The 19362-nt window shown below is 34.0% G+C and overlaps 1 protein-coding gene across 1 annotated transcript in view; it reads left to right on the forward strand.

Moving 5' to 3' along the window:
• Positions 1-19362, forward strand: part of ROCK2 (Rho associated coiled-coil containing protein kinase 2) — a 64741-nt gene that overhangs the window by 19974 nt on the left and 25405 nt on the right. Inside the window, exons 4-17 of the mRNA XM_081797196.1 lie at positions 1326-1464; positions 3599-3690; positions 4495-4654; positions 6182-6242; positions 6846-6857; positions 8169-8248; positions 8409-8457; positions 9056-9191; positions 9294-9385; positions 9628-9874; positions 10264-10370; positions 12885-13044; positions 15758-15918; positions 16310-16494. Coding sequence (XP_081653322.1) covers positions 1326-1464; positions 3599-3690; positions 4495-4654; positions 6182-6242; positions 6846-6857; positions 8169-8248; positions 8409-8457; positions 9056-9191; positions 9294-9385; positions 9628-9874; positions 10264-10370; positions 12885-13044; positions 15758-15918; positions 16310-16494 — 1681 coding nt within the window. The remainder of the gene's footprint in view (positions 1-1325; positions 1465-3598; positions 3691-4494; positions 4655-6181; positions 6243-6845; positions 6858-8168; positions 8249-8408; positions 8458-9055; positions 9192-9293; positions 9386-9627; positions 9875-10263; positions 10371-12884; positions 13045-15757; positions 15919-16309; positions 16495-19362) is intronic.

The following is a 19362-nucleotide window of genomic DNA, read 5'->3' on the forward strand; positions in this document are numbered from 1 at the left end:
TGATCTTGCTATGCTTTAAACTCATGTCATAGTATGACCTAAGTTGTTTAGGGCCTTTGTTTTTGTAGTGCATCTCTTTACATGCAGGGTATGTTCCCAGGTAGCTGTCCATTCTCCCCACCTCTGGCCCAATCTGATGATACATTAGGTGCATCTTGTATTCTTTTTAAAGTGGAATTATTCTATCATTTGCCTAGACTCTCCTAGGGATTTAGAAAATAACAGTTTGGAGAAAGTCACATAGCTCCTGTGAAGGGACCATTTAAATACCTGCTACTGTTTTCAACCCATGAGTTGAATTTAATGACTTTGAATGACACTGATTTACAGTATTCTGAGCTTACTCAGGTGCTTGCCTAGGTTGGTTAGCACTGGACTTCATTTAAAGGACTCTACTGTAATTAAAAATGGCACTAGAAAAATCTTGAGTTCAAAGCACCCCTTTGCCCTCTTTGAAAACAAAAACTACCTGAATACCCCCTTTTGAAATTTTGGATTGTCTGATTTGGGAAAGTCTGGTTTGTACTAAGGTGACTTATAGTTGAGTCATACTGGCAGGGCCTTTAGTTCTTGTGGCTTTCGATGAGTACTGGCCAAAATGGTGCCTTCAACTTTTTCTGTCTTTACACTCCAGTGCCTCTTTAGCATAACCGTTAGTCTGCAAGAACACTGCATTGGGAGACCATTTCTGCCATTTTCAATTCTAGCTATGGGTCATCTTAAGCAAATCTTTGCATGTGAAATAATAGGGCTGGTCTAACTCTTAGAGCTGCACTGTCCAGTTTATCATGATGAAAATGGTTTATGTCTGCACAGTCCAGTATGGTGAGCACTGGCCACATTGAGCTCTTGAAATGTGGCTAGTGTGACTAGGGAACTGAAATTTTTATTTTATTTAATTTTAATTAATTTAGATTTAAATTTAATTAAACTTTAAATTTTAATTGAACTTAAATGTGGCTAGTGGCTACGGTATTGTATAACACAGCTCTAGAGAGTAATCTCAAAAAAGACTGATCCAGCTCAAGCATTAGAGGACTCTGATCGATCTGACCCTACTTAGTAATCTTCCCCATTGTAAAAACAATAACAAATTCTAGAGTCAGCATTGATTTTATTTTGCTTTTAAGAGTTGATGGTACATTGGTGTGGTTCAAATTTAAATATGTCCTTGGTATGTGCTGGTGTGTTTCGACTGAGACACATAGATCAGTTATTCTTCCATGCATGTGACGAATTTAAACTTAACATATTTAAATAATAGATGAAAAGTCTTTAATTTGTATTCTCTGTTACACTCAGTGTCTTCTTTCTTGGAATTTTAGGGGATACTCCATTTTATGCAGATTCACTTGTAGGAACATATAGCAAAATTATGGATCATAAAAACTCACTCTGTTTCCCTGAAGATGCAGAAATTTCTAAACATGCGAAGAATCTCATTTGTGCCTTCTTAACAGATAGGTAATATACGTTGAATTTCTTTGTAGAGAGCCCTTAACTTTTAAGTTTGTAGAAATGAAAGCATAGCTTTTATTTACATATGAAATCTGTCATTCTCTTTATCCAAATTGCTTTTAATTCTGGGTTAGCCTTTTCCTACTGTTAGGCCTGGTATTGGGTTACTCTCATCATTATGTATGTGCAACCCCACTGTAATCTAACTCTAACCTTACCTTCATGTCTAAAAAGAAAAAATAGAACTTGGTAAGATAATGCATTTGAGAGAAATAAAACTTGTATTATTCACATTTTATCCTTTGAAGTGATTAAGCCATCTGACTCTTCCTGTACAACTTTTGAGAGAAGAGTGTTTTGTGCAGATACATACTTGACAGGTTATAATCTCAAAAACTATTTGTATTTGACTTGGGAGCGCCTCCTTCCCAGCCCTTTTTTATTTGCGTTTGAAAAGAGTAAGTCTGCCCTAGAAATTCTGTGTTTCTTAAAACAAAGTAGGTGAACAATGCTGTGAAACCTATCTCAAAAAGGGAAGATAGAAGACTCTTTGGAGTTTCTTCCTTGGCCTTTCTATTCAGTTCTTTTGGATTTGTGATAAGAGTCAGCCTGTCAAAGGACCAACCTTTATAGGGGAGTGCATGCACCATAGTCCAAACTTTACTCACCAGCATTATGATCTTAGGGAAATAACTTTACTTTTTGGGGAAATTTTACTTATCCATAAACAGTGGGATCAGATCAGATTGATAACTGAGGGCATTTCTAGCTCAAAAGTGCTATGCTTTCTCAGCAAACCATATTGTTTGTTAGCCATTTGCTGTTACAAGCAGTACTACAGTGACAGTCCTCATACATTTTTATCTTGCATACATTCTGTAGGATAAAATTTTAAAGGTGGAATTTTAGGATACACACTTTAAAATTGATTTGGTGTTACAAAATTGACCCCCAGAATAGTCACAGCAGGGTATATTTCCATTGATGATACTTTCCTCATTCTCATCAAACCGAATATCATGAATTTTTTCCATCTGAAGCAAGAAAAGTTACTGCTCTTTTTTCTCATTAGAGAGGTTAATCATTTTAATATGTTTATCAATTATAAGATTTGTTAATTATCTGATTAACAGACAATCCATGCTGATAAACTTAGAACAAATCCTGTATGTTTGATTTGGGACTAGATGGGTTGATGAGGATGACCATAATTTGTGCTGAAAGATAAAATATAAAATAGGACATAGCACATGTTAATGAAAGATTTGCCTTAGCAATTTATTGGGGTGGGGGGAGGTGGTGTAGTCTAAGGAATGATTGCAGGTAGAGAAAGAGATTTGGAAAAGAATATAATGCCATCATTGTGGCTAGCAGTACTTCCCTCTAAAGTTTACAGGTTTTTCTGTTTATATTAAACATGGCTCCAGGGGCATATAAAAAAAAAGATGTTTTTTATTTCCATAAAATCTTCATTGAAAACTGAAAGGGTCAAAGAATGGAATTGTTAATATTGTTTTTCTTGTATTCAGAATGATTATTTTAATATAAATGTAGAGATATAATTTATGAGACTAAAGATTGATAGTTTCTAACAATATGTGAGTTCTTTTTAAGAAGAGATTTTTTTTTTAATTTTGATTTAATTTTGATTTTTTTAAAGATTTTTAAAAATTTATTAGAACACATGAGCGGGAAGGGGGAAGGACTGAGGCAGAAGGAGAAGGAGAGAATCTCAAGCAGACTCTGTGCTACATTTTTATTAGAGAGGCTTCGAATAACTCTTCTGTGTCTGAAGTTAAACCTGTCCATTTTACATCCTGGAGTTGGTCATGCAGTTTTGGCACACACAGATGAATATTTTTATTTGAAAGTCTCTTGTGTACTTTTGTTTGATACAAACTACAGATGGAAATACATTTCCCTTTCCATGGCATTTACTATACTTTATAGTCCTTTTAATCTAGAGAGATCATATATTGTAAAATTGGCATTGCTTGTTTTTGAAAAACATTTAAGCCGAAACTTTTAATAAAGATAACTCAAAGTCATTTGTGATCCTTATTTTGATCCTAGGCAAGATAAGAATTAATTTATTTTTTTGTAATCTTTTTATAATACAATCTTTAACTGCATTGTTTAGGGAGGTACGACTTGGGAGAAATGGGGTAGAAGAAATCAAACAGCATCCTTTCTTTAAGAATGATCAATGGAATTGGGATAACATAAGAGAGAGTAAGTCAGTAAATTTAAATATTTCCATTCCATCGTATTTTAAATCTCAGAAATTGATTCCTCTTTTGAATTAGTAATCATGTTTGATACACTTAATGCTAACTAATTTTAAATTGAGAGGTTTCATTTCAAATTTGTTCTGTGGCAATATCTATAACTAGATGTTCCTCAACACCTTAAACTAATTTGTATTCATTAAAAATATTTCTTAATACTTTTATAATAAACAGATTTCTTATTTTGTCAAGTTTCTTTATGGATCTCAGAAATTTTCAGAATGGGGGAAATAGCCCTTAATTTGAATGTGTTTGAATTAATAAATCAGTAATTAATTATTTATATAGACTGTACTTTGGTGAATACTAGAATAAGCATAGTAATTCATTTTAACTTTATGTGTGTTTGACAATTAATCCATTTTAAGAGTAAGAAATGTTTTACTTAAAGAATGTAAAAAGCCACAGACTAAAGAATGTGTGTGCAAGTTACTGCCGCTTGCAATTTTAATACCTAGAATAATATCATATTGCTTTCCTTGTTTAATTGATTTATCTGTACTTAAACCTGCTCTAATGTAGTAATAAAATACTTAGTAAAATTTTAATTTTTTGAAATGATAGAATGTAAAACATGTTACCAAAATTTTCTATAGTAAATCATAATGTTATTGAATATATATTATTAATGTATAATGTATTGGCATTAATATATATTACTAATATGTAATTGATATAAAACAAAATCTGGGTGGTTAATATATATTTTGATTATGAAGAAAATAATCTATTTCTTTTCTTTTAACAGCGGCAGCTCCTGTAGTACCTGAGCTCAGCAGTGACATCGACAGCAGCAATTTTGATGACATCGAAGATGATAAAGGAGATGTAGAAACCTTCCCGATTCCTAAAGCTTTTGTGGGAAATCAGCTACCTTTTATAGGATTTACCTACTATAGAGAAAATTTGTATGTGATTTGTTTGTTAGATTTTTATTGCTTTCAGGATTTAGCTGTAAAGAGTTATCTTATTATGAGATTCTGGATTACAGAAGATAAAGTGTTAATTTGTTTGAAACTTTTGAGTTTTTTAAAAAGGACTATTGAAAGTTATTTTTCATTTAGTTCCATTATTTCTGAATGTTATTCATGTACAGATGTATGCAAGGTACTGTTCTATATTCTTTGGGGGATAGAGAGTAAGACTATGTTTGAAGGAGCTTATCAACTAATAAGGGATATAAGAGAATAATATAGTCATAGTAAAGGATAGAAATGTGATATTTGCCTTAAGAAAGGTACCAAAATATCTGAGATGGTTCAGGAGAAAAATAAAAGTCACATCTCTGGGGGTGAGGTAAGAAGTCAGGTAAGACCTCAGGGAGGGGAAGCATTTGTGAAGCTAAGAAAAGGTTTTGAGTGGCCAAGATGTAGGGAGGTTAGTGAGAGTTGTGGGGAGATGAACAATGAAAGCAAAAGTGTGGCATGTTAGTACACATTGGGAGCAGAGTAGTGTGGTCCAGTAGGGCTCAAACACAATATTACTGTATTATATTCATTTGGAGGACCTAATGAGACTTTGAGTTTCTTGCCTGTAATCCCTCCATGTAGCATAGAGTCTGGCACAAGGCCAATAAATACTGGTTGACTGCCGTGAGTATTGGGTATAAAGATTAAAAATTATGTTGGAGTTGAAGTTCAGAGGAAGAAAAAAGCAGCAGATGGTTGTTGTGTGCTATACTGAGGGACTTTTGACTTTGACAGGCAGTGAGGAGTGAGGCATTGTAGACATTTGAGAAACATATGTTTGAGAAACTTTTGGTACTTCCATATATGTAATGGTAGGGGTGACCAAACATTTTGGTTTGCTCAGTACTGAGGGGCTTCCTAGGATATGGCAAGGGACTTCAATGCTGAAACTAAGAAAATCCCCAGCAAACTAGGATGAGTTGACCACCCTGCTAACGATAGTATTCTAAAAACTATTGTAATGCTCACTAAAATGAGGATATGAGTGCCTGGATAAACCCAAGCATATTTATAGGCAGTGGGAGAGGACCCAGTTAAACAGAGAAATTGACAGTTAAGTAGAAGTGATGATTTATGTATTAAGACCTGGGAATCAAGAGATGTAATCTTTGAGAAGGAGGAGAGATGTCTCTTTCTAGAAGATTTCTAGATAAAATAGTTACAGGAACTCAAAATGAGATGAAGAGGGGCAAATGTACATGTAGCACATGTAGTGACTCCAGTCTCAACAACATTAAAGACTGGAACATCCAATAATGGGGAGGGGGACAAAAAAAAGTGCAGCATTTTAAATTATTGAGAATGATAAATATCTAGATGGGAAAATGTTGCTTCATTTAAAATATGTTGAAGTGATCAGAAAGAGAAATTTTCGTGGCTGGAATTTAATTCTGATAATAATTTGGGGGTATTAGAAAATGGATTAAAATGACTTGCAAAGGATTTATTTCCTGCCTTTCCTTCTAGGTTATTAAGTGACTCTTCATCTTGTAGAGAAAATGATTCATTACAATCAAGGAAAAATGAAGTATGTATAGATTTTTACTACTCTATTTTAGTCACATGTTCACCTAATTTAGTAATATCCATGTGTTTAAAAAGTTCATATGATGCTCCTTTTTGAATCATTAGATGGCATTCTCTGTTGTAATACGGTTGAAAGAACATTGAAATGATTCATTTATTTGACAGGTATTGTGTAAGATACAGTGGCTAGTAAAAAGATGAATTATACATGGCTTTAGGCTTAGTTTTAGTAGCAAAAGTGATAGAATAGGTTTATAAGCAACTATAATATCAGAAAATTTTATAATAGTACTATAAAAGAGTATAGATAATAAGGTATAAGGGTACAGAAATAGTGGAGGAAGTAATATTTTGAGTGTTTAGGAATGATTCGGATAAAGGGTGATTTTATCAAACTTATAATATTTTGTGGCCTCTAATTTCTGTGTACAAAAGTAAATCATATACACACATACACATTAATGAGGATGCTAAACATTTTTCTCCTTAAAATTTACAGAAAGTAAAAAAGTTGGTTAGATAATTCTGGTATGATTTATCTTAGGAATTTTATAAAGCCTACAAGCATTGTAAATTTCTGTGTTTTCTGTTTTGTTTTAAATAGGAAAGCCAAGAGGTATGTTGATGTCACATATGTTGAAAAACTGAAAAAGTGCATCACTCTAGCAATGTTTTGATAGAGCCATTTTCCACCTAGCATTTGGAGTAGTACATCTGCCTGAGAGAGACGTTCCCAACCTTTTTTTACCAAGTATTTCTTTCCTTATTACCCTTAATGGATCTATTGTTTAAATATGTATTAATGTAATTTTCTTAATTTTATTTATCAAGAATATAAAACTGATTAACATGTGAAAACTAGTGTGATCAAATTATACTAATGCAATAGCAGCCGAAAGCAGCTAAACTTGACTCGTTCATTGGCCTGTATATTCTTATTAGGGAAAAATAATAGTTTTGCTTAAGATTTATATTTAAGAAACCATGGGGAACATAATCACTAGAAAGAATAACGGAAAGAACATTGGCCTTGGAATCTAATAGATTTGGATTGATTTTTGGCACAGCCACTTACTAGCTAAGCCATCTTGGCCCAGTTATTCACCTTTTTTGAATTTCAGTTTCTTTATTGAGTAGATACAACACTACTGTATTCTTAGGGTTGTTAGGGTTAATGAGACAACATTTGTAAAGTGCCTGCCGCTGTACTTAAGGCACAAAAGGAACTCAAAAAGTTAAATCCTTTATGAAGAAGGTAATGCTCCAAAAATGGATTATTTAATACTTTTTGTGATTTTAGTTTCTTTAAAGACCAACATATCTGGCCTAGAATAAGATGTAAAGAATGGCAAGGAAATGACTTATAATCAATTAGCTATCATTCATTGGAGAGTTATTGATTATAACTCTTTATAGTACTGTTCTTGGCATTGTGTAGGAAGATATAAAGAAGAGCTTAAATTCTTATTTTTTAGAGCAGTAATACATTTTTGAGCAAGTTCAAATATTCCAAGTATTTGTTTCAGATATAGACCTTTTCATCTTATAAGTACACATTGTGACAGTATCTTTGTATAAATAATCTGTGGAAGAACAGTGGAGGATATCAGAGGATATCCTTTATTCATAGTGACCGAGAGACTTGGTGTCATAGAAGAATTCTGCCAAGTTTAGAGCTTCTGACTCATATGTTTACGTGGTGTGGACATGAACATGTTTGCATACATTTGTAGTGTGACAGAGAGCAAGAGTTGGAGAATTTTTTTCCTGTCAGTAAAAGTCACATTAAGAAGGTACAGAAACTTTATGTACCATTATAGATGAGGTTATATTCAGCTCAGAAAACAGCTTGTCATTGTTTTCTTTAAGCTGTTTATATTTTAAGTGTGACCAAACTTTATAATTATAGTTTCTTGTTTCCTCACAGATTCAGAAAAAATTATACACATTAGAAGAACACCTTAGCACTGAAATACAAGCCAAAGAGGAACTAGAGCAAAAGTGCAAGTATGTTTTGTGGATAGTTAAATGTTGTATTTTAAAATTTAAGTTTAAACATGTTATTAAAAATGAAGAGTTACAAAGTAATTATTTGATTATTTTTAAATTTATTTATTTTTATTATGAATTAGAGATTTTACTTACTGTTTCTTTTGAAATTCTTTAGATCTGTTAATACTCGCCTTGAGAAAGTAGCAAAGGAACTAGAAGAAGAGGTAAAGTTGCTCCATGCTTTTAATTTACATTTTTGTCCACTAAAAGTTTTGATGCCTGACTTACCTGCAGATTTCTCTTAGAACCGTATTAATACATATCTTGATTTATAGTCAGACCTACCGTCTAGCATTGGTGAACAAAACTAAAAGTACAGGAAAACCATGATGATAGACTTCATTTTGTTATGTTTTTGCAAATTTGACTTATTTTGTATGTGTAGATATTGCAAGTAAAAAAAATTTGCTTTTGTATTAATTACTTGGCTTAACAACAGAAAGTAACCATTGTTTCTTACTTTAAATTTCTGTTCATAACATTTTAGATCCATAGTTTATATCAAGTGAAGATGGTTCAGTGGTAATGGAATGTTTCAGAAAGTTTGACTTTCAGTAGTGAATAATGAACACTGTGGTCTTGATAATTTAAGAGAGGTATGCTATTTTGAAAATGATGGAAAATATTATTGTGAGTTTTAACAAAACAGCAGTTATAGCTTGTTTTTAAAGGTGTCTTTTATCTGCTTGAAATACTGAAATATTCTTTTCTTTGATTTTTATGCATACTTTCCTTTGGTAATAACTTTAAGCATTATTTCAGATTACTTTAAGGAAAAATGTGGAATCAGCATTAAGACAATTAGAAAGAGAAAAGGCACTTCTTCAACACAAAAATGCAGAATATCAGCGGAAAGCTGATCACGAAGCAGACAAGAAGCGAAATTTGGAAAATGATGGTTTGTGGTGTAGAATATTAAATACTTACCAAGAAAAAAATTAAGTGTGTATGTATGTATGTGTTGTGTTGAAGCTTGCCACTGAAATGCTTTTTATCATAGTTAACAGTTTAAAGGATCAACTTGAAGATTTGAAAAAAAGAAATCAGAACTCTCAAATATCCACTGAGAAAGTGAATCAGCTCCAGAGACAAGTAGGTTGATCTCAGTTGTAGTAAGGATATTGAATTTTCTTAATGATAACTTATTAATACTACTTTTAGTTGGCAATGTTACAAAAAGGCCTTCTTTGCCTCTGATTTTAAAGGGAAATCAATAGGAAAATATTCTTAGTTTTTTTCTTATTTTAAATAGTTTGTAATGGGGGTCCTAAATGGAAGTATTTTCATTATATATGCCTGTGTTTGTTGTTGTTTGATTTTGAATGGAATAACAGCTAGATGAAACCAATGCTTTGCTGAGAACAGAATCTGATACTGCGGCCCGGTTAAGAAAAACCCAGGCAGAAAGTTCAAAACAGATTCAGCAGCTGGAATCTAACAATAGAGATCTTCAAGATAAAAATTGCCTGCTGGAGACTGCTAAGTTAAAACTTGAAAAGGAATTTATCAATCTTCAGTCAGTTCTAGAATCTGAAAGGAGGGACCGAACTCATGGATCCGAGATAATTAATGACTTACAAGGTATTAAAAGTAGCGATTACACTTGAATTCATCTTGGTGATTTGTATTTTGGAAATAACTTTAGATGATGGATACTGTGTTGGAATAGCACATATCTGAATATACTACTCTGTTATGTGAAGTTAGGGTGTTGGAAATGCATTGATACAAACTTTCATGAATAGAAGGTTTACTTTAAAATAGTGTGAAATATTTTAGGTTGTCAAACCACCTCTCAAGGTGGTGGTTTGGGTTCCAGTTGACTTCACTATAAGGCACTCTACCAACACTTATAAAACTGCTCATAAATAATAGCTCCAAATTATGAGGTGACTTCTAAAATTTTTTACTCTTAATTTAATATGTATATACTTTGTGGGCTTATTGTTTTTAAAATTTTGCAATTTTAGGTAGAATATCTGGCCTAGAAGAAGATTTAAAGAATGGCAAAATCTTATTAGCAAAAGCAGAGATGGAGAAGAGACAACTACAGGAGAGACTTACTGATTTGGAAAAGGTAAAACATGTTCGGCTTTATATTTTTTAAGAAAATGACTATAGAATTTCAGATTGGAAAACTTACTTTAAAATAGGGAAATCAGGGGCACCTGGGTAGCTCAGTTGCTTAAGTGGCTGCCTTTGGCTCAGGTCATGATCTCAAGGGTCCTGGGGTCGAGCCCCACATCGGGGGAGTCTGCTTTTCCCTCTTCCTCTCCCTCTGCTCGTTTGCTCTCTCTCAAATAAAATCTTAAAAAAAAAAATAAAATAAGAGAAATCACTATGCTTTCAGTGGATGTTTCTCCCTAGGGATCCAAGGAAAACTCAAATTTTGACTTATAACATGTCTTAAAAATGATAGAAAGTTATCATGGCTTTGGCATTTAGAAGTTTTTCTTTAAAAATACTATAAGCCAGGGATAATTTCTAGACTGTGCAGTTAATGTATTTTTGTTCACTTATTTAGTCATTCGTTTAAGTATTTAAATATGTCATCTGTGGTAGAAATATCAGGATGCAGTCCTTGCTTGCCTTTAACAGTCTCACAGTTGGGTGCCTGGCTGGCTCAAATGGTAGAGCATGTGACTCTTGATCTCAACATCATGAGTTCAAGTCCCATGTTGGGTGTGGGACCTACCAAAAAAAAAATTGATTAAGTCTCACAATCTAATGAGTAGCTTCTAAAGTAATAATAAGGTACACAGATAATTCTAATGCAGCGTGGTAAATAGAATGCTAGAAGAATGAATAGGGTATATTGGATGCACAGAATAAAGCCCCAGTCTGACAGGGCAGGATTGGTTGGCAGGGTAAAGGCACATTCTGAGTTGGGGAAGACAGCATGAGCAAAGGTACAGAGGATGGAAAATAGAAAAGGGATAGTTGGTTTATTTAATGCAAATTGTTCAGTATTCCTGGAGTACAGAGCCGGGGTCAACAAAGTTTAATCTTTTAAGGGAGAGATGATAAATATTTCAAGCTTTGAAGGCCATACGGTCTCTGTTGCATCTCAGGTCTGCTGCAGTACATAAAGGAATGGGTGTGGCTATATTCCAGTGAAATTTTACAGAAATAGACATCAGACCAAAATTGGCCTGAAGACAGCGGTATGGTCCTAGTGTTAAGTGTGAGGAACTCAGTGACCAGAATGAGGCTACAGAGCTAGGCCATGAGCTAGATCATGTAAGATTTTGAATACTCTCTTAAACTTAGTTTCTTTAGGTAATGGACTAGCCACTGAAGGACTTTAAAGTGGATGCTCTTACTAGAGGTACATTTAAGATAGATCATTGTGTACCATGAAGAGAATAAATTTGACTGGGACAAGATAAGAAGTAGGGAGACTACTCAGAGGCTTTTTCAGTAATTCAGATAATGGAGAATTAACTAGTACAGTGGTTAAAAGGATGGAAAATAAGGATGAATCAGAAATATTTGGAGGAAGAATATTTGGCAGCACTTAGCGATTAATTAGATGAGGCATGTGTGTGGTACTTAATTAAGGATGAGTTCTAGGTTCCTACTTTGTGACAAGATATATAATGGTACCGCTAAATAAAAAAGGAAAACAGCTCTTTTAGAAGAGACAATGACAAATCCATTTTAGTCCTAAGTTTGAGGTGCCTGTGAGTCAGCCAAATTAGGATGTTTACAAAGCAGTAAACTGTGTCGTTGAAGCTAGAAATATTTGAGAGTCATTGGTACAGAAGTAGCTGAAGCCCTATGAATGAAAAAACCTATTTGGGAAGAGATTGTTTAGAACAGTGGTTTTTCAGGGCAGAGTAGATTACTCTGTTGGTGGATTGAAAAAATCATTTTCAATATTAAAGATTTATTTGAAAAACAAAAGAAATATCTACATTTATGGTCCAAACTATAGAGAACAAAAAATTAGAAAATCTTTTTGAGAATATATAGGGAATTGACATCTATTGTTAGATTCCCAACTTAAAACAAGTCCCCAATGTGGAATATGAGAGGGTAAATGGTAGAGGATCCTGAAAATTTATCTTTAGATACAGCAAAGGGAAATAATAGATATGTTTTAAAAGTGAGAAATAATGATACAGGAAGGGGGAGAAGCTTTGTGGCTGAAGAACACTACCTCCAGAGAACACCAACATTCAAGGAACAGCTGGGGGAAAACTTCGTAAGTGACAGAAAAGATGAGAACAGAAAGCGGGGAGCTAAGTGAGTTTGGTGTCAGGTATGTCAAGGAAATAGTTTCAAGGGCAACAGTGAATCTAAATGAGATAAAGACTGAAAATTGTTTGTTGAATCTGATGTTGAGAATATCATTGGTTACTCTATTGAGATCAAAGGCCCTCAGTGCAGATCTCCAAACAGTAGAGTGGAGGGATGGGATATGGGTGCCATGGGAGGTGGATTCCATGGATCACTTTTATAAGAAGTTCAAGTGAAGACAGAAGGAAAGGTATTGAACATTCTTATCCTGTAAAAAACAACTTTATAAGTTTTTGAAATTGTGAGCCAGTCTTTTTTGTTGATAGTTGCTATTTTAAATCCTTAATAGGAAAAGAACAACATGGAAATAGATATGACATACCAACTAAAAGTTATACAGCAGAGCTTAGAACAAGAAGAAGCTGAGCATAAGGCTACAAAAGCACGGCTGGCAGATAAAAATAAGATTTATGAATCCATTGAAGAAGCAAAATCAGAAGCCATGAAAGGTATGCTTTTTTTCTAAGAGAGTTTTCCCACAGCATTATACTAAGGATTGATTCTGTAGTCAACTCTTTGATTTTGAAAAATAATTTTTTACATTTTATTGTCAAATATTGGGAACTGGAGAGAAAAAAACATTAGGGAAGCTTTATATACATATCACTTTTTTCCTTTATGGCAACAATCATTTCTAAGATAGTAAGGCCCAAACACAAAATTACTCAACCAAATTTAAGGATCAGAGAGAAATTAGTATTTCAGTGGTATCAATAGTAACAGGCATACAGAGCATGAAGTTCTAGATATATTCAGATTTGGAGGGATTTCCTCTTTTTGTAATATTTGGTTTGACATTTCACCAGTCAGTTTGTATAATAAAATTGTTGCCAGTTTATGTAAGATAAATGTTTTAAAAATAGTGGCTGACCTAACTAGAATATAAGCTCATTGAATATTTTGAACTCTGGCATGATGAAGATCCTAGCTAGATTTGGTCAAAGTCATCCACTACTAAGGAGTATAGGGTAAGATAACAGAGTTAACTTTTCCACAAACCAGCATGTATCTTGGAATTGTCTTAGGATAATTTCTTGTTTTCCTAACTGACTGCTTATAATTATGATGGATTTGAAGTTCCAAAGGAAATTAATAAAATACTCTTGTGAAAAATTCATAGAACTCTTAAGCAGAACTTTTATTTCATACTGAAGCATAACATTTATGAATAACTTAGCAAAAAAATAGCTTTTCAATTATTGAATGTAATTAAAATTGGAGATTTTTTGGTTAAAATCAGTTTAGTTTAAGGCACTAATTAAGGATGTTAAGAGATTAAATGAGTGCTTTAGTTAGAAAAATCTAATTACAAGAGAGGAAGTTATTGGGTCGTGTTTCCCTGTCAGTGACTTAGAAGATAGAGTTGAATTTCTTTTGAGGTATAATTTAGGTGCAATAAAATGCAGGCACTTTTCACATTGTAATACACACATGTAACCACCATTCAAAACAAGTTGTGGAATCTGTGTTTTCATCACCTCAGTAAGTTCACTTGTACCCCTTTCTATTCTCTGTGCCCACATTAGGGTGATTTTTTTAAATGAGTACATCTGTCCATGTCCGGGTCTAAAAGCCTTTGTTCTTTCTACTGCATGTCATGGCTTCCTTTGATTAAGAATATGGCTTACTAATGAATTACTAGTTATGTGACCTTGTCCATAGTTACCCTTTTTTTCCCCTTTCGTTCATTGTTTCCTCTAAAGAGACAATTAGAGTATTAGGTTGTTGTGAAAACCAAGTGCAACGATGGGAGAAAGTACTTAGAAATATTAGCTGTTACTAGTAGAATGTGAAGAATAGTTTCATTTTTTTCACACTTTTGAAGACAGTTCATTAAAAATTAAAAATTCATAGGTTTATGTAACTATAATAAATGATAATCAGATATCAAGCATTAGGTATGAAAGAGCAGAGGAGCCCAATTGAATTTGAACAGATTTTCTAATACATCAAAAGGTAATTCTTTAATGGTAATAACTGGCATTTAATATGAAATCACTTGCTTAGAGATAGACTTTGCCTGCTCTTCACTTCAGGATTTAAAAAGGCTTTTAAGGGCGCCTGGGTGGCTCAGTCGGTTGTGTCTGCCTTCAGCCCCGCTCATGATCCTGGGGTCGTGGGATCAAGCCCTGTGTCCGGCTCCCTGCTTAGCAGGGAGTCTACTTCTTCCTCTGCCCCTCCCCCTGCTCATGTTCTCACTCTCTCTCAAATAAATAAATAAAATCTTAAAAAAAAATTAAAAAGCTTTTAAAAGCCTTTTCTGATTAATAAAACAAATTAAAAGTTTACTACAAATCATTTAGAAAATACAGGAAAGTATAAAGAAATAAAGATTAATCACAGCCTTACTAATCAGGAGGATATTTTGTATTTTTTCTGAAATATTTTATATACTGTTTTGCATTTTTTCTTTTAAAATAATACTGTGAACATTCTCATCAGGTCATTAAACATTCTCCTTGAATAGTGAGCACTTATCAAATGCTTGTTATATGCCAGGCAGCATTTAAGTGCCACACAAATATTAACTCAGAATCTTTTCATAACATCCCTGTGAGGGAGGATAGGTACTGTTAATCACCATTCTAGAGATGAGGAAATTGAACCTCAGAGAGGTTAATTAACTTGCCCAGGCAAATACTTAAGACATGTTAGAGTTAGGGTTTAACCTCAGGAAGTTTGGTCCCAGAGTCTTGTCCTTTATCATTTCCCCAAAATATAATTGTCATCCTCTGCATAGTAATATGCTAATATGGAAAGAGCCATAGACATAAAAAATCTACCTGGAATGTTTAGGGTAAGAAGAGGAACACCGAGAGGCACAGAGTAGCAGGAAAATAAAATAAATATTTATTAAAAAGATTAAGACTCTTTTAGAACCATCAGTGAAGGCAGAATTATTTTACTTCCATTGGAATAGATGTAATATTGCAGTGTGGTAGGTTTTTCCACACTGCAAACGAAATAAATGCCTGAATTCCAAGCATGAAACTGTTGACATTTCAAACTCATTAAGAAGGGTGATGAAAATATTAAATTGGAAATTTAAAAAATGTTTTTAAGCTATCATCATTTACTATAATTTTTATAGCACTGTGTCATGCATTTTTGATATGCATATTTTGTTTGTGAACATGATTGTGTCCATTTTTGTGGCAATAGAAATGGAGAAAAAGCTCTCAGAGGAAAGGACGTTAAAGCAGAAAGTGGAGAACCTATTGCTGGAAGCTGAGAAGAGATGCTCTATATTTGACTGTGACCTCAAACAGTCACAGCAGAGAATCAATGAACTCCTTAAACAGAAAGATGTGCTAAATGAGGATGTGAGTATGAAGTTTACTAATAAGTAATAATAAACTATGTAATAAATTCATAATCAACTTAGGTTTATCTGTAATGATGTGTAATGATAGTTTCATAATTTAAATTTTTTTCTTATAAAATAATATTCTGCAGCCTTTAATTTTACTGAATTTGGCTGATATGCTAAATAATGACACATAATTTAAAAATTTTTAAGTTATTTTTACCGTAAAGACCATATTTTATTTAAAAAATAGGACATCAGAAATACATAAAAATATTTTCTCATGAAATGAATTAACTGCCTAAGGGCAAAGTCTGTTTTGCATGATCATATTTGCTGCAAGCTTCATTGATAAGAAAGATCAAATCATTACTTACATTTTACCAAGTAGACAATTTATTTTTTAGGTTAGAAATTTGACATTAAAAATAGAGCAGGAAACTCAGAAGCGCTGCCTTACACAAAATGACTTGAAGATGCAAACACAGCAAGTTAACACACTAAAAATGTCAGAAAAGCAGTTAAAACAAGAGAATAATCATCTCATGGAAATGAAAATGAGCTTGGAAAAGCAGAATGCTGAACTTCGAAAGTAAGTAAATTGTTTGAGACAAAGTTTTATTAATATGTACAACTATCCACATGTAAATTATCTTAATTTTGATTTACCTGGGGATTTTCTTTTGATCATGTCATAGTCTTGACCACATTTGCCCTGAGTTCATAACCTGAACTGAAATCAAGAGTAGGACACTTAACTGACTGAGCCGTCCAGGTGCCCCCTTTTTGAGCCTTTTATCATAAAACCTACAAAAAGAGGCAGTAAGAGCTTCCTTGTTAGGCATTCTGTAAGGATAACAATGATATATTTATAGCATCTAGCACACAATAAACGGTAGGGGCCTTTACTAGTACAACTATTATTGTTAATACTACTATACTGCAGGGATGCCTCAGTGACTCAGTTAAGCATCTACCTTCAGCTCAGGTCATGATCCCGGGGTCCTAGGATCAAGTTCCACATGAGGCTCCCTGCTCAGCAGGGAGCCTGCTTCTCCCTCTGCCTGCCACACCCCCTGCTTATGCACACTCTCTCTCTCTCTTTCTCATTCTGACAAATAAATAAAATCTAAAAAGAAAAAACAACCCCAAAACTACTATACTACTGCGACTATTCCTCTCTTCTTATCATCATTGTTAATTGCTTGCTTTTTACAGACCTGTGACAGGTCAATAAGATTGACACTATTTAGGAAAGGATGAGCAAGCATTCTTATATTGACACTATCTAGGAAAGGATGATTTAAAAGATTTTGTTCTTTTTGCTGATCTGTTGCCTGGGTAAACCTAGACTCTTAAACTTGATGAGATTTCAACTTTTGAAAATTAAAACTAGAAACTTGAACAATATTTAGGTATCTTCATCTTTGTTTTTTTTTTCCCCTATATATTAGCTTTATTCTTCTCTCTCATTTTAGACCTATTTTTTTCCATTTAACAGAAAACTTGGTTTTTAAAGAAGGACAAGCTCTAGAGATATATCTTATAGCTTCATTTATTTGGAGAGACTCTGATTTGACTTTTCTGGACCCCACTTTCAGAAAGTACCCTAAGTTCTGGGATGGAATTCATTGGCCCAGTTTTGGTCAAGAGTGCAAGCTGTGGACCCTTAAAACAACTTGACTAAATAGATATTCTCCATAGTATCTGTTCTAACCATAGTGGTTAGTGGTTATATGAATGTAAGAGCTGATTAAACATCTAGATTGTGTTTCCTCTCTTGATCTAATTACATTTTGCTTATATCAAATTTATAGTACTTACTATATATGCCCCTCGTTTTCTTTGTAAGTACACATGGATCTTTTGTTTCTTAATCCTTCAGTTCCCAATCCCCTTTCCCCCAAAGAACTCACATTTGTTGTCTTAACCACCTAGTACATTATAAGTTCACTGAATGGCAACCATCTCTTTTTCTGTTTTGTTCTCTCCAACCGCTAATTAATGTCTTGCACTTAGTACATTCTCAAATGTTGCATGAATGAATGCTTACCTGTAATGTGTAAGGCACTCATAGTCACTGTGGGAGACTCAAAGATGAATCAGGTACATTTCGTACCTTTAAGAATCTTAGTAGCATTTTATCAGAAGTTAGTCCTTAGGGAGAGGTAAGATGGGTATGTAAGTAATTGGAATACCAGGATAAAATGATACATACGTGCAATGGGAATTTACATATGAAGTGCTATATGTAGGCTTGCATTTGAAAATGGTCAACATACATATCTTGTCTTCCTTCCAAGATTCCAATAAAACTTTAGTAAAGGAATTTTTTAAATGCATAAATCCATATCAAGAATTACGAGGGGGGCGCCTGGGTGGCTCAGTTGGTTAAGCGACTGCCTTCGGCTCAGGTCATGATCCTGGAGTCCCGGGATCGAGTCCCGCATCGGGCTCCCTGCTCAGCAGGGAGTCTGCTTCTCCCTCTGACCCTCCCCCCTCTCATGTGCTCTCTCTCTCTCATTCTCTCTCTCAAATAAATAAATAAATAAATAAAAGAATTACGAGGGATTGGAAGACAAGAAGTTTCCTTAGTAAATGAGGTAGTGGCAAGTGGAAACCTCACTAATGATGTACAGGTCAGAGGAAGCAGCAGCCAGGAGTATGTATGAAGTGAAGTATTAGTGAAGAAGAAAATGTTTCAGGGGCGCCTGGGGGGCTCAGTCGTTAAGCGTCTGCCTTCAGCTCAGGTCCTGATCCTGGGGTCCTGGGATCGAGCCCCGCATCAGGCTCCCTGCTCCGCAGGAAGCCTACTTCTCCCTCTCCCACTCCCCTGCTTGTGTTCCTTCTCTCGCTGTCTCTCTCTCTCAAATAAATAAATAAAATCTTAAGAAAGAAAGAAAAAGAAAGAAAAGAAAGAAAGAAGGAAAGAAATTGGGCATACCCTTTGCAGATAATTAGAGCTGCTAGTATGGAGTGAGTTCTCATTTTGCCTTTTAGGGGTCCCCCTGCTTATGTGGCTTTTTAAACCTCTCATCTTAAACTGAAGTTTGCCAGGTAGAAAACCTCTTCCACATGCATAGAGATTAAAATTTCTATCATCTCCTTTGTAAGTGAATAACCAAGTATCACTAGGCATTTGAGGATAGTGTGCAGTGTGAAAGAGAAAGACTATGATAAAGAAAAAGGGAACATATCCCCAGATGAAAAATATATCAAGGAAAGAAGAGAAATTAACAAAAAGAAGCACAAACCAAAAAAAAAGCCTGTTGGTAATAATTAAAATTGATCAAAAACTTGTAGGAGATACTGCTTCCATTAAACAAGAACCTGGCATAATGCAAAAAGGGCAGCCAGAATAGGAAGAGCTGTCAAAGGTTAAAAATGACTCATATACATTTACTAGGATGGTTCAAAGAAAAATTCAAAGAAATTTCGTCAGACATAGAACAAGAGGGAA

This window comes from Leptonychotes weddellii, chromosome 10, assembly GCF_054177405.1.
Source record: "Leptonychotes weddellii isolate Sample4059 chromosome 10, ASM5417740v2, whole genome shotgun sequence".
Lineage (NCBI taxonomy): Eukaryota > Metazoa > Chordata > Mammalia > Carnivora > Phocidae > Leptonychotes > Leptonychotes weddellii.